The sequence below is a fragment of the Mytilus edulis genome, chromosome 10 (assembly GCF_963676685.1).
Source record: "Mytilus edulis chromosome 10, xbMytEdul2.2, whole genome shotgun sequence".
Taxonomy (NCBI): Eukaryota; Metazoa; Mollusca; class Bivalvia; order Mytilida; family Mytilidae; genus Mytilus; species Mytilus edulis.
The window spans coordinates 67,057,986-67,074,494 of record NC_092353.1 but is presented as its reverse complement, the minus strand read 5'-3'; the positions used below and the strand labels follow the sequence as shown (position 1 = coordinate 67,074,494).

General features: G+C 31.4%; 2 protein-coding genes across 3 annotated transcripts in view; one reads left to right on the top strand and one right to left on the bottom strand.

The window, feature by feature from the left end:
* Positions 1-703: 703 nt before the first annotated feature.
* LOC139492921 (uncharacterized) lies at positions 704-4,489 on the bottom strand. Its single transcript, XM_071281070.1, has one exon. The coding sequence runs from the start codon at positions 4,487-4,489 to the stop codon at positions 704-706; it is 3,786 nt and encodes a 1,261-aa protein (XP_071137171.1).
* A 10,437-nt stretch (positions 4,490-14,926) lies between these two features.
* LOC139491719 (AT-rich interactive domain-containing protein 2-like) overlaps positions 14,927-16,509 on the top strand; it is a 36,226-nt gene continuing 34,643 nt past the window's right edge. The window contains exons 1-2 of one of the 2 annotated variants that reach the window (XM_071279549.1): positions 14,927-15,454; positions 15,547-15,640. In XM_071279549.1, coding sequence (XP_071135650.1) covers positions 15,363-15,454; positions 15,547-15,640 — 186 coding nt within the window. In that variant the 5' untranslated portion in view covers positions 14,927-15,362. The remainder of the gene's footprint in view (positions 15,455-15,546; positions 15,641-16,509) is intronic. The other variant, XM_071279548.1, reaches the window with a different exon arrangement.

Sequence of the window (16,509 nt, the reverse complement as noted above, 5' to 3'; positions counted from 1 at the left end):
GAATAAAAAAAGAATACAAAGATTAGATTTTATAAATGAACAATTACAAAAGGAACATCATGCGGTTCAGACTTTTGATGATGTTGACCAGGCAATGAAACTATACTATCGTGTCACGAATAAAAAATTTACTTCATTATCACCTAAACCTACATTAAGTGATTTTTATACTCCATCAGAAGACCAGAAAAATAGAGAGATTGCATTTGTTGTTGGTGGTATGGCATTAACTGGTTTTATTGTTTGGAAATTAAAATAAAAAATTGATAAAAATTAGAATCCCTAATTTCTTTACTTTTCCTGGTAAAAACAGCAAAATTGCAGAAAAAAGTATGTACTATTCCTGTACTTTTTCTGTTTTTAGGGGGTATAGAGAAATAATAAAATAAAATAAAAAATTCTTAAAAAGAAATTTCAGGACATGGTTTTTCAAAAACATATTCATAAACTTTATCTGGTCTAATAAAAGCATCCCAACCAGGAGGAAACTTAGATAACTTTTTACCATCAAACTTTTCCATTACTTCCATTTGTTTTGGAGTCAAAGGACATTCTCCATCATCTCTTAAACAACATATCTGATAATCTGATAACATTATTCTTCCTAATATAACTTTAGCGTCAGGATCATCTTTCTCAGTATAAGCTTCAATCATTTTTTAGTCTTTTATTTTTTAAAATAAAAATTTAAATTATATATTTTTTAATATCCATAAGGAAAACTTCTAATTAGATTTTCATTTTCACAATATACCATTCTTTTATCAAACATATAATCATAAGCTTTAACTTGTTTAACTGTTTTAAGTTGATGATCTTTTCCTATTTTTATATTATTATATTTTACAGTTTCATATTTTTCATTTTCATCAGTAACTATTTTTATTTTTTTATCTAATGTAATCTTGTTTTCTACTTCAGCATTTAATCTAAAACCTTTACAACAGCTAACTAGTTTTTCTGTATCTAGTTTCATAGAATAATCTTTTGGACCAGCAGATATAAATTGTTTTATATGATTAGCGTTATGTTTTGAAACAATTTCATCTGTTAAATCTCCTAATTTATTTCCCATCATACTTTCTATCTTTTTACAAGCTTCAGAACCATCATCATTATAAATACAAGAATCTGTATCCATGTATAAAACTCTTTCTTGTAGAATATCCAATAGTTCGTATAATTTTAATCTAGCATGTGCTGTTGTAAACAAAGCTATATAAACATTTACACTTGGATTAGGTTTAGAGTATTCTTCTTTATTTTTATATTCTGTTAAAACAATATCTTCATCTAATATCATAGTACTTATATCTTTATATTTTTCATTAAATACTATTTTAGTTATATGTTCTAAAGTAAAACAATATTCTTTTTGTGTAAAATTATCTCTCATACCAAAATGTCCCCATAAATTATTTAAACATATTTTAGCTATAAATCTTAATCCTGAATTGTACTTAACTTTGTCAATATCTAGATCATAAGCAGTATTATCTATAATGTATTGTATTTTTGTTTTACATTCTTTATCGTTTTTACAATCATTTTTACAATATTTAGGATCACATTTACATCCTGAAGCTTCTTGTTTATATTTCATAAACGTATCTACATAAAGTTTAAATATATCTGTAGATGTTTTTTCAAAATGTTCTAGTTCATATATTTTTTGTAATTCATAACCTTTTTCTATTGCTTTATCTATTTCTATTGTAGACCATGTACCTACTATAACTCTTTCCTCATCAGAATGTATACATTTTTCATTTTTAATATTTTTACATTCTTTACATCTTTTTATTTCATGTATTTTATCATGTTTATTTAAAGTAGGATCGCTTGACGCATCTATGTGTTTCCTATGGGGACATTTAAAAGATATTTTATTCATACATGTTCTACATAATCCAAAAAGTAATTTATGTGTATTATCACTAGTTGATTGTTTATAAGGTAAAACAGGGTGATACAATCCTTTAGGTGGTAATATTTTACATTTCATTATTCCGAAATAATTATTTTTTATATAATCATCTACAGAAATATCTGTATATGTAATAGGATGTCCTATAGGATATTTACAATATTTATTTACTGATGGATACAGAGAACAAAAATCTACATATCTACCTTTTAAATCAGAAAGATTATTGTATAATTGAATAGTTTCTGTTCTTCCTCCATAAAATGCATCTCTTTTATCAATAGGTTTTAAATGTGGATCAACTTCAGGATATTTTTGTTGATCAAACTCACATTCCCATATTGTATGAATTTTTACATTTGGTTTTAGATTATCTTTAATAATTTTAAGTCTTTCTTTAGTTTCATTATATAACTCTTTCATAGTTTTTTTATTTCTATCTTTTTTGCATATTTCTTCAGGACTATAACATTTTGGACATCCATGCCAATAACATCCAAAAAATTCATAAACATTACGCATTTTATTTTTTCTATCATAATAATAACCATCGACTTTATAACATTTATTATTAATGAATAATTTCTTTTCACCTCCTCTTTTAGCATGTTGAATCATTATATTATATTCTAAAGAAATATACTCTAACCATTGTATTGATTTTTGTGAATGTACTTCTTTAATTGTCATCTTTTTGTGAATTCCAATTGTTTCATTTGTCAACATTAATGTTTTAAATATTTTTGTACAACATTGAGCAATTGTAATATATTGAAATGGATCGATACAATTATTGAATATATTTAAAAATAATTTTCTATATAAGGTACAACCTTTGGCAAGAATTAAAACATCCAATAGACAATAATAAAATATTTCTTTATAGAATTTAAATTCTTTTTCTTTAACTTTATTATACCATTCATCAAATAATTCTTTATTTTTAATTGTCATAGTATTATAACCAAAATATTCTTTATCAGGATAAATTCCCTCATATTTTTGATTCTCTGTTGTATTAAAATAATGTGGAAAATAACCTTTGTTACCCACAAATCCAAATGTTTTTGGGAAAGCAGCTAATCCACATAATGTAAAATTTATAGAATCTATGAATCTTAAATTTATTCCTTTAATAAAAATAGCTGTTAATTTTAGTCCAGAAGAAATTATGTTATGTTCAATTTTATTTTTTACAATGTATCCTAAAATCGGTTGCATATCATAACCTTTTCCATAATGTGAAATAAAAGTGTAGTCTTTAAATTTGTCTCTTATGAAATATTTACAAAAGTTGTCTATTACAGAATTTCCTATAGGGGTTTCATATTTAATTTTTTCTACATCACTAAAACAATCATCTATGTCTAATTCTAACAAGTTTAAATTATCAATATTGAAATCACATTTAAATACTTTTACATAGTTATTTTTAAAACAATAAATATTTTCTAAATCGTAAGCTATACAAAAATTCATTATATGTATTCCTGTTTCTTGATTTGCTTCAAAATCAAAATATATATATTTATTATTTTTTACTTGTTTTGGTACTGATGGTTTCATATAACATAAGTGTTCTTCATTACTTTCCGTGTATTTTTCATAACATATTAAACATATTTTTTCACCACATTTGTGATTTTTGCCTGTATATGTTTTGTTACATTTATCACAAATATGTTGTTTTCTGATAGTTGTTACTGTGTTATCTTTGCATGTATGTTGTTCAGTATAACCAATTAAACATACTTTACAAAACCTACGTTTAGCTAAAAATCCTGTTATATTTGTTATAGTGTCAAAGTGTTCATCATGATAATATAAATATATTTGTTCATTATATTCTTCATTACCATTATATACAATATATTCTGTACTATTTGATGTAAAAACAATTATCCTAATATTAAGATAATTTTCAAAAGCTTTTAAATCATCTAAATTATTACCTTCTTTTTTTATTTCTACTCCTGATTGTTCATGTAAATCTTCAGCAACTCTTTTTTGTAATGGTCTACCTTCATTGATATGTTTTAATTGAGAATCTGTAAAATCTTTTAATAACTTATTTGAAGCTAAAGAAGTTACAATTGCCCTTGATAAACATATTGTATCATCATTTTTTATTTGGATAATACTTCTTTTATTTGTGACATCTAATATTTTTAAAGCTTTACCTTTTCCTTTTCTATTAGGGATAACAGTAACTTCAAAAATAACTTCTTCTAAATTTAATTCTTCAGCACTATTTAATAATCTTTCCATTTGATCCATGAATAACTTTTTAACTGTATTATATGTTCTTATAGGCCAGCTTTTATGTTTAGTAATTATGATTTCATGAATAGGTACTATTTTAATTCTTCCATTAGGGTAATCTTTTATGGAATAGTCTACCATGTGTTCAAAAGCATTTGTAAATGTTTCTTGTTTTTCATCCTTTAGACTAATTTTATAATTAAATACATAAATACTTGCTTTATGTTTATATTCTTTTGTCAAAACAAGTTTATATGAATCTCCTCGCTTGGATAAAATTTTATCCTTTTTTGCCTCCATTTTTTAAGAAAACATTTTAGTTACTTAAAAATGTCTAAAACAAATCTAACAAATAAATTAGCAGATGAATTACATCATAGAGTTATAAAATATTTTCCTAAAAGACGTGTTTATGTTAATTCAATAGATCAAACATGGGCAGTTGATTTGATAGATATACAACAATATTCAAAACAAAATAAACACTATAAATATTTATTAGCAGTTATAGATGTTTTTAGTAAATATGGTTGGTTAATCCCTTTGAAAAATAAAACAGGAGTAGCAGTGAGTGAAGCATTTAAAACATTATTTAAAGAAAGAAAACCAATGTATATTTGGTCAGATAAAGGATCTGAATTTTATAATCGACAAGTAAAAGAATTGTTAAAAGATAATAACATAAAGTTATATTCAACTGAGAATGAAGAAAAATCCAGTGTAGTGGAACGCTGGATAGGAACAATGAAACAACATATGTATAAATACTTTACTGCTAATGAAACTTTTAAATATTATGATATACTAGATAAATTAGTTAAAAATTATAATAATACAGTACATTCTTCAATTAAAATGACACCTGTTCAAGCAAGTAAATTAAAAAATGAATTAACAGTGTATAAAAATTTATATCCAGAAAAAGAAGAGAACATTAAAAAACCTAAATTTAAAGCAGGTACTAGAGTAAGAATAACAAAAAAGAAGGGTAAATTTGAAAAGGGTTATACTACTCGTTGGACTAAAGAAATATTTGTAATTGAAAAAGTTTTAAATACAATTCCTTTTACTTATAAAATAATTGATTTAAAAGGCGAAGAAATAACAGGTTCTTTCTATGAACAAGAATTACAGATGACTAAGTTTTAGATCTTTCTAAATGAAAGGTGCCACATGTGGAGCAGGGTCCGCTTACCCTTCCAGAGCACCTGAGATCACCCCGGTTTTTGGTGGGGTTCGTGTTTCTCAGTCTTTAGGTTTTTTTCTGTGTTGTATTTTGTGTTCTGTTGTTTGTCTGTTTGTCTGTTTCTTTTTTAGCCATGGCTTTGTCGATTTACTTTTTACTTATGAGATATAACGTCCCTTTGGTTTTTCGCTCCTCCTTTACTTACGGTTAATTTATTACCAAAACAATAATCAGTTTCAAAATTTTAATTTGAAAACAAAAGTGCAATGAATACATACAAATCAAACACTATAAACATAATATCACTGTTCAAAGTTAGATCTGTCACATCCACTAAAAGTTACCCGGTTATGAATAACCGTTACAATGTCCCACCTACTGATCATGTATGATCACTCCTTATATGGAATAAGAAAATCAATAGTAAAGAGTTGTCCCACCTACTGATCATGTATGATCACTCCTTATATGGAATACAATATCACATACATATCAAACTTCTTGTGACGGAGTAAGTTTATCATCTGCTGGAATAATGTCTACCTGTCTCCAAAAGGTGGCAAACTGATCAATTTCTAACATTTGTTTAATAAGTTCTTGTTTTGAAAGAATATCATTGATTGAAACATTAATGTTCAGAAAACCTTTAAATCCTTTAAGTAGATTAGAAAGTTGTCTTAATTTCCGAGCATGAGGTATAGATATATCTATCTGAGTTGATAACCATGTGTCCCACGTTGTATTGACCTTTGCTGAAATAAACCAGTCTCTCAAAGCATTAAGGAAATCACCGAAAAGAATGTTAAACAGCATACCTTGGGCATTATGTCTTCCCAAGTGTTTGTATGCTTCTTGTAACTGTTTAACAGGGTCGCCTTCTATATTAAAACTAAACTTCTGCCTCGAAATTGTCTTTGATAAATCCGCCTTTCTGCTCATTAGAAAGGTGTGAAGTTCTTCAGGGGTCGTGATAGTTTGCTTTTTTTTCTTTCCCAGTTTTTCTTTAAATAAGTCCTGCACCTTTCTTTTCGGAGCTTTTGGAAGTTTAACCGGTCCCAAACTCTTAGCTCTTTCGATTGTCTCAATCATGCTCTGATAGTAACTGATATTTTCTATCAAAATGTTACTTTCTTCTAAACTCCATGACCAGTTCTGTGGTTGAGGCTGCACCTGACACTCTTGAATTTCCATTTGTATTTCTTTTGTAGAATTACTTTCTTGAAACATTAATTCACGTCTTCTCACCACTGTTAATTTGAAACGAAAGACCGCACCAGTCTGCTATATGTTTACATGTGATGACAACATTGTCTAGGCAACATGTAAACATACTCTTGACAACCATGTAAATATTTCCAATGATCGATTTTGTCTATTTAAAAGTCATGTCCTATTAAATAGCAAATGTAAAAAGCAATTTAAGTTGTAGTAGTATTGATCCGTTTTATTACTAGACTATATTGATAAAATTAATTAAAAATCAAGGTTGGGGCGCACTGGGGAAATTATTTTTTCTCTTAAATCCCACAGAATTTTTTCTCTGCCTGTTATCCCGGTTTTTTTTTGGGAGTAAGAAAATTTGGTGTTTTTTGGGGTGTTTTTTTGCTTTTTTTTTTTTACTTTTTTTTTTATGAAAATTTAGGGCTCTTTTACTTGAAATGAGGGTAATTTTTTGGGGGTCAAATTTTTTTTTTTGGAGGGGGGTGCTGGAGTCGTTCAAGTACTATACTACTCCCCTTAGGGGAAAAAATGAGTTTTATAAAAAACCCCAGGATTAAGGTTTTGGTGTGCTCTTTACAAAAAATTTTTTTTATTTTTTTTATGGGGGGTATAAATACAAAGTGTGTTTTTTTTCTTCTTAATTTTGAAGTTAAAAATCACACAAAAAATGTTGGTAAAATTTTTATTTTGGATGTAAAAAGGGGTTTTTTTCTTTAAAATGGGGGGGTCAAAAATTGAAGATAATTTTTTGTTTGTGGGGGGGGGCTAAAGGAGTGGTATATTGTGTATTGCCTTCTCCTCTATACAGGCCCAATCTATTGTATTTCAATAAAACTTTATTTTTTTCACGACTTGAACGTGCATGAAATATTTGCCACTGGATGTTAAGCAACAAATAATCAATGCATATAGATGTATAGAAACGTATTTATTTGCAATAAAAAATAGAAAATTTTAAAAAGTCAGCGGTTTTTTGTTGAAAAGGTGCATTTATCGATATTTGTGTAGGAAACTATAAAATGAAGAAAAAAACATTCTTTGAAAATTCTTCGTTCCAACTCTTAAAAAAATGTAAAAACAATGCAGCTACTTAAATCAAAGTTTCAGAAATTTGCCGACAAAATTTATACAAAATCTCCTCATTTCGGAAAATACCAAAGTAATATTCAAATTCATTATGCGAAGACAAACTGGCAACGCCATAAAAAAAACAACAAAAAAAACGACCAAATATTAACAGCAGTCTACAAAAATACAACACAGAAAACTATTACTGAGCAAAGAGAAACCCTTAGGTGGTCTGGGAGGGTATATATTTCCTTCCTGACATGGGACACCCGTCATAATACTCACAAAAATTATGGTATTAAGTTGCAACATATCAGGCAATAGCAGAATCAAGATGAAAACAGGTGAATCTTCATATGATATCAATATGAACCCTGCTTCGTTTTAGACCAACCCAGCCGGATCTTATAACGTTGTATCTCACATGATACCAGTACACAGGCAGACATGTCACTCACCCAGGCGTTTTAGACCAACCCAGCAGGATCTTATTACGTTGTATCTCACATGATACCAGTACACAGGCAGACATGTCACTCACCCAGGCGTTTTAGACCAACCCAGCAGGATCTTATAACGTTGTATCTCACATGATACCAGTACACAGGCAGACATGTCACTCACCCAGGCGTTTTAGACCAACCCAGCAGGATCTTATAACGTTGTATCTCACATGATACCAGTACACAGGCAGACATGTCACTCACCCAGGTGTTTTAGACCAACCCAGCAGGATCTTATAACGTTGTATCTCACATGATACCAGTACACAGGCAGACATGTCACTCACCCAGGCGTTTTAGACCAACCCAGCAGGATCTTATAACGTTGTATCTCACATGATACCAGTACACAGGCAGACATGTCACTCACCCAGGCGTTTTAGACCAACCCAGCAGGATCTTATAACGTTGTATCTCACATGATACCAGTACACAGGCAGACATGTCACTCACCCAGGCGTTTTAGACAAACCCAGCAGGATCTTATAACGTTGTATCTCACATGATACCAGTACACAGGCAGACATGTCACTCACCCAGGCGTTTTAGACCAACCCAGCAGGATCTTATAACGTTGTATCTCACATGATACCAGTACACAGACAGACATGTCACTCACCCAGGACACATTATTCTGACTCCGAGCCGACCAGTCATTGGTTTTACCTCCTTATGGCGAGTGCTTATTAAGAAATGGCAAATATAAGATGTTAGGGATTGCCAATGAAACCACTCTGTTCAAGAAACCAAAATGACACAGGAATTAACAACTATAAATCACCGTACGGCCTTCAACAATGAGCAGTTGAATGAGAAAATACGTTTTCAAGTCTTTGTTTGACCCGGTCGGGGATTGAACCTACGACCTCCTGTAGTTAATGTTTCATATGCCGGTATTTATGAATTGTAAAGCTTTACTATAAAACAAATGCAAATGGACTAAATATCCTTTGTTTATCAAAATCTTCATTATCTGAACTGTCGCATTCGAACTAAAGAAATTATGTAACCTTGTTTTCAATTTTGGCAATAAATCTAGTTCAGCAAATTTGAATGCATGTATCGGAATAAACTTCACCAGGTTCAGTGGCGGGTTCAAGGCACAGGCACTCGTCTCAAATGTCCCCCCTCCTATATACCTTTATATAACACATATAGGAAATTTTTCTTCTTAGACGAGTGCCTGTGGTTCAAGGGGGGAAGGGGGTGGCAAATAAAGTTTTTTTTTTGTTGTTTTTTTTTTAAAGTTCTATGCATTTGAGTGTTGGACATACTAGTTACTAGTATGTTGAAACTCCCTTTTATTCTTGGGAAAATGACTGGATCCGCCGGAGGTTCACTTTGAACCCCCCCCCCCCCCCCCAAAAAAAAAAAGCCAAAACAATAACCCGTATATTGAGTCTATCGTTATGCAGTTAAGTTATAAATTGGAGTTATCTTTCTTACAACAAATACTACAATGTTTACTTTATATTTCAGTACATTGCTACTCTTAATTATAAATCGATGGTGTGTTTAAACTTTAATCTATATCTGAAAGTTCTCAAAACATTTGTAGTAAGAACATTTATCCTTCTCATTACCAGCGTGCTTTACGTAATTGATTAAGCTCCGGTGACCCCCACCCCCGAATTAATAGCAAGGGAGCAATGCTTTTATTCCACCTCCTGACCTCTTTATAAAAAAAATCACAGTAAGACCATGAACACGTCGCATAAAAGCACACTCACTACAAGTTTGAGATTAGATCAACTAGTACTGGTTTGACCGGAATCTTTTATTTTTCAGTTATACTGTGTTAGAATTTCTTCAGTCCTTTATCTCATCGTCATCATCATTATCGTTTTTTCGGATATCAAAATTCAAAGTTTATGATTAGAAGAACCACCAGCATTTATGCATAAATCATCTTTTTAAAGCGATTGCATACAGTATGTGTTTAAAAATTGAGAATGGAAACGGGGAATATGTCTAAAAGACAACAACCCAGCCTAAGACCAGAAAACAGTCAAAGGCCACCAATGGCAATGCATTGGTCTTCAACGCAGCGAGATAATCCCGATCCTGGAGGCGTTCTTAAACTGGTCCCTTTATACAATAATGTATACTTGTTCAGCAAAAATGGTCGTTACACTTAACTCCAGCACATATTAATGAACATTTAAACAAACATTAAAGACTTACAAAGGCAGAGGTTGACGACATCGGACAGACACAAACATGCAGCGAGGTTAAACAACATTCACCGTTTCCATTCTCAATTTTATATACTAGTAGCTATAGGGTTTTTTAAATTTAACCAGTTCCTAAGTAGCGGAGATCTTGAATTTCAAATTAACCGTAACAACAATTTTTAAAATGTGAATCATAACATCTAGATGTATTGTATTTCTCTAGTCTTAAAAACTCTTACTTTCCATGGGGACCACTGCTAAATTGATTTGTGGAGGACGACATCTTAGCCGGATGCAATAGGCAGTCTCAGAAGCAGCTTCCGAGAAAATTAAAAGGATATGGCTGCATGGTATATGCAAATGATAGTCATACAACATTTCAACGACACAAAAGGTTTTTTTTAGTGAGATAATAGATCGCTTCTTATTTTAGGCTAGCCGCTATGTTGCTAACGCATTGCCGTTATCCCTTTATTCATCTAGTTTTATTAAGTTCTAAGCTTGAAAAACTGTTCACATGTACATATCCAGTATGATATACGTACTCTGTTTAGAATATATAGAAGCATTTCGTATGTATGTAAGGTAGACAAAGAATATACTATATACATAGTTATTAGTTATAATAGAGAAATCTGTAGCTGGGTAACCTAAAATAGAAACAACGAAAAAACAAATGTCAACAAAACACTTCACACAAAATAAATAAAACAAATACCCCCCCCCCCTTTTCAGATAAAACAGAGATAAAATTGGGTACACCGGAAGGGTAGGCTGTCTCTGCTTCTCGAGTGGCACATGGCTTGTAAAAATCCTATCAAACCATAATTAATGTCATCGGTTCATTTGTTTCTGACAATAGTATATATATATAATATGACTTGTCAGAACATCAGAACATTATTGGGGCTGGCAGTGATATGGGCAGGGATATGTTGAAATTCGGAACAATCCCGGATCAGTCGAAGAAAAATGTCATCTTGAGTTGGTTCATCGTAGACTTCTTTTCGTCACCTTAAATAAGAATTGGACATGTATTGCTCCTCTTCTTATTTAAAGGTGACGTTTAGGTCATCCATAACTCCTCTAATATGCGTTGCGAAACATATTGTATATATACCCTTTGTTCCCATGTTGATAAGCTTTCGAATGACGTATATGATAGATCTGTAATGAGGGTTGAATTGTCACAGCAGTCAATCCCATTATTCAAAATATTCATTCCATTATTCCAAATTGGCTATTTCTTAATTTCACACGTATTTTGGCATTAAGGGAATACGATATAGTTTTGATTCCATGTTGAAATTTTGCATATAGGCTATTTTTTACCCGATTAAATCAAATATCTAATAAAAAAAAATATACCTTCATGTGCTACTTTTTGTGTAAAAAGAGGTCGAAATTTCAGATATTTGTTCAAAATTCGGATTTGTTGACGTATTTTTCCTTTCGAAAGAATTACATAACTTTTTTGTTTCAAAAGATAAACACAGGCTGTTTTTGTTAAATTATTTGTAATATCTATTCTATATAAGTATCTTATACATTTGTGCATTTTTTTTGTGCTGTATATTTATCAAATTTAAAAAAAAATGCATTACTGACTTTTTTATGAAAATTGGTACAAATATTCTTTATACGTAATTACACCAAATTTAATTTTAAAAACGAGAGGTCCATAATTAAACTCGTTTTCAAGTAAAATTAGTTTGAATGATAAAAATCAGTCGAAAAAAAGCTTTCAAATGGTGTAAAAAAATCTGTAAGTAGGGGCTGAAGTGTCGTAGCAGTCAATTCAATTATTCAAAATAAGTTATTTCTTAATGTTAACGCGTATTCCAACATTTAGGTTCTCAGTAACTCTTCTAATAGGTGTTGCAGGACATATTGACTATAAACCTTTTGTTCCCCTATGGATAAGCTTACGAATAACGTATAAGGTATATCTGTAATTAGGGGCTGCAGGATCGCAGCAGTCCATTCCATTCCATTATTCAATTTGATTTTCACGTATTTTGGCATTTAGGACCTCCGTAATCCCTCAAACGGGCACTGCGGCACATATTGATTCTTACCATTTTGTTCCTTTATCAATAAGCTTTCAAACTGTGTATACATTTTCTGTAGTAAGGGGCTGAAGGATTGTAGCAGTCCATTCCATTTTAAAAATACGCTATTGTAATTGGCCAAGCAAGTCGGTATATATATCATTTAATCTGCACGGTTCGGGTGACCTTAATGAAACGACGTTAATATCGATTTGATTGGTCTATAACTGTTTAAACACATGACGTCATCAATTAACTTGGCAAGATAATTTTGGAAATATGAGGACGATATACCCCAATCCGCGGCTCCTATGAAAGTTTCTTATAGGGTAAAGAAAGGATGAAATACGTTTTTATGAAGTTAGTTTGGTAAGTATTAAATTTATAAAAAAAATTGTTGGCTTCTCTCTAAATTGTAACATTATTTAAAAGTTGCGATTTAATGGTATTAGATAAGTTATATACGTACTTATGGTGGTCTTTATGATTCGGTTGACAGTTTTAACTTTTCCACTACACTTCCACGCAATCTTATCAAACGGTAGTTTTATTTAATCGTCGTTCGATAATTCTAATTGCAAATTTATTTGCTAGCCTGCTACTCGTACAAAGACTTTTTTCTCAAACTGCGAGAAAAGTAAATATATTAGATATACTTATTGGAGGTGTGATGAGATGATTACAGCCTTATTTTTTCTCGGTTTCGCAATTAAATTTATCGACAGATTGTAGATATTCCCATGGGCACTAATTGTACCTCTTTAATAAGTCTGTACAAATGTCGATCTCGGTCCATATGTGGTAATATGAATATCAAATTAGGTCTAAATATAGAAACAATAATTACAATCCTCTGAAAAAAATGATTTTTTTTTGTTGTTGCTTTAAACGCATATTTGTAGGGGCAACCAGCTGTCCAAACGTGATTCTGCGTTTTCCTTGAAATTTTAGCTTTGACCTTGGACCTAAGAAAACCTGACCACAGCAACTCCAAGCGACGACAATATCAATATTTCGATGAGGCTTGTTCTCCTCTTTACAAAGATGCCATATGGGTAGCCTACAGCCGTATGTTATTCCATTTACCCAAAGTCGATAAATATCGTTACTGGGCACCCTACTATTATCAAAAGTTTTCGTAGTCAGTATATATGCAGTCTATGTCTAAACCTTTATACAATGCCTCTGTCCACTCAGTATCAATCATTTCTAACAATTGAAGACCAGTTGACCTCCCTGCAATGAAACCGTGTTGGTTTTTTTTAAGAGAATAGGTTGTTTGTTTTTATGAGCTCTGTTATAAATTCCCGCAACATTTTCTCCATTATTTTACATACAACTGATGTCAAACTTACAGGTGTATAATTTGGGGCATGACGAATGACGATAAAACTTCTTTCCAAATGACGTTAACGATAATTTTTGGTGCAGGACGATAAAATGTACTTTTTCTTTTAGACAATACAATAATTGACTGATTTTGACGAATCACGTTTTAAAATTTTTTACGCTAACGGTAGCCGAAAATGCCCGTTTGACGCTTGTCGGTAATTTAAGAAGGGCTAACATTCCCACCCTCTTATCAATGCATTCTTCCAGTCAGTAGGGACTGACTTACTCTCAGGTGACCAATAACAGATAATGCATTATTATTTAAGCGGGTTTTCTATTGGCTCAGCTATCTCTTTTAGTAATCTAAGGTAGGTGCAGTTTGTCCATACCTGCATGGTGAGTTTCCTATTTTTCAAGGCCTATTAGTGTTTCAGATAGATACACCCTCCTTTATTTTCAGTTTTGACATATGTTCCCGATAAAAAGGTGAGAGGGGGTAGAAGGGGTCCAGATCCCGAAATCCCGGGCTTAAAAAACACGAGGTCCCGAATTTAAAAAAAAAAAATAAATCTCGACATCTCGAATTCGAAAAAAGAATTCTCGGATCCCAAAAGGGTCAATCCCGAAGTCCCGATAAAGGTCATATCCCCCTGAAAGCTTAACAGATGCGGATTTAGGGGGATAGCCCCCCTTTTTCAGTGGAAAAAAGGGTTCATTATATACTATAGATATACATGTGCTACTAGAGAATGACAGACTGGAGCAGGCCCCCTCTAAAGAACATTTTTAGATCCGGCCGCCACTGGTTAATGATCGTTATTAACCCAACACGTAATTAAAAACTCTATTTTCACGGAAAACTTAAATATACATGTATATAAATAGCAGTGTCACTATAAAATCTCGTAAAAATAACCTTCTGAAACAAAAGAATTATGGAAATTATGAGCTGAGGGTAGTCTTTTTGCTACCAGTTGATCTGGTTCCTTTCATAATCAAAATGTGCACATGCGCAGTAATTTGAGTCTTTAATGTCTATGAAATTAGTACTTTCGTCTTTAATTCCCACTATGTAGCGTCATCAAAACTTTGATTTTGGCGACTAAAATCATTTATTTTCTGTTGACAAAATCCTGGTTAAATCTAAAGTTCTCTTAAGACTAGAAATTTTTAAAACGTAAAATTTCGTCAAGTACCCTCCATTTTGAATAACTACGCCGGGATATTGTCAATTGCATATATGGCCCTCTACGGACAATTGCTTACAGGCATGATTATTATGTTTTTTGTTACGATTTTCCAAGAATAAGTCCACGTAGGGTCAACAATGACCATTTAAAATTAAATATCCAGCTAATTTCTAAAGAGAGGATCTCTTCGGACAAGTTATTGGAAAGTAATACATTATCGATTTTTACTGTGGAGTGCGTTTTCCTTGTGTGTGTGAAGAAAGCGTTGACTGAACGGTAACCGACGACAATAATGAGGAATCCCCGATAATATTGAGGATTTTCCCTTCGTCTGTCAACCCTGTGTTTACGTTTTTTTGAGTGCGCGTTGCACAAACAACAATATACTTCAATGTTTTATCATATTTATTGGATTTAGTGACGGAAAGTAGTGTAAAACTGTGATATTATGGCCAATATTTTAAACAAAGATCCGCTCACATTCCAGCAAGAAAAGAACGAATTTCTAAAAGAAATTCACATTTTCAACAAAAACAGAGGGTAAGTTCATCTTTCTTAGTTATTAAATTGTTGTCATATTATTATATAATTACAATATATTTATATTTTCATGTTTAATTATTATATTTCAGAACACCATTTGAAAAACTTCCTAAAATTGGTGGAAAAGAGATCGACCTGTATTTGTTGTATCGGCGTGTGATCAGCTTTGGTGGATTGCGAAAGGTAAAGTCGGTTTGAATTTACCTCCGTTCACAGTCAAGTAGTGTATCAATAGAAGCCTCGCGCTTCTCTTGTTCTTTGATTGTCATTATGATCTATAAATATTGGCAATAATAGATCAAAATATTTTTAATGCATTGCCATTTTAAAGATGGCTTCCATGTTGTGGTTTAAGGGGAGGGGCTTACTGTGTGTATTGCAAGTTGGCAATATTATTCCAAAATCTGCAGATTTTAGTTAGTTTTTGTATTGTTTGAGGTTGTTAAAGAATAACAACAATGCATATGCAATCCCTTGTTATTTATTTTTAGGTTGACAATTAAAAATAGGCCTGTATTTATGCAAAAATAAAGTGCAATCAAGGTCAACTGTGTAGAGTGAGCCAATTTTTTGCAGGATTGAAAAATTGACCCCCAAAAGAAAAGAATAGACATTTATAATTCATGCCAATGATATGCAAAATCACTTTTGATATATTTGAAAATTGATTAATTTTAGAGTAAATAAATATATGCATTGTACTATGAACATGATGAAAACTAAGTAAAAACAAAATGCAAGGTTTAACTTGTGCAACTTTTTTTTATGAATGATTGCACTTTTAATACCTTGATTGTTAAATATTTTTCTTATAATATGTATGCGATCACCAGTATTGCAGTTCCTTATTCATTGTAAAAATGTACATACATGTACATGACATAGAATTCGAATGAGTGAACTTTCGATTTAAGAATAGATACATGTACATTTTGCAGGTCAGCTTGAATCCAACCAAATAAAATTTAAGTTGCGAAAGTTGGTGGTTTGATAGTACATGTAAAATGTATTTCCATTACAATTGTAACACCCTTTCAAAAAAACACCTGGAC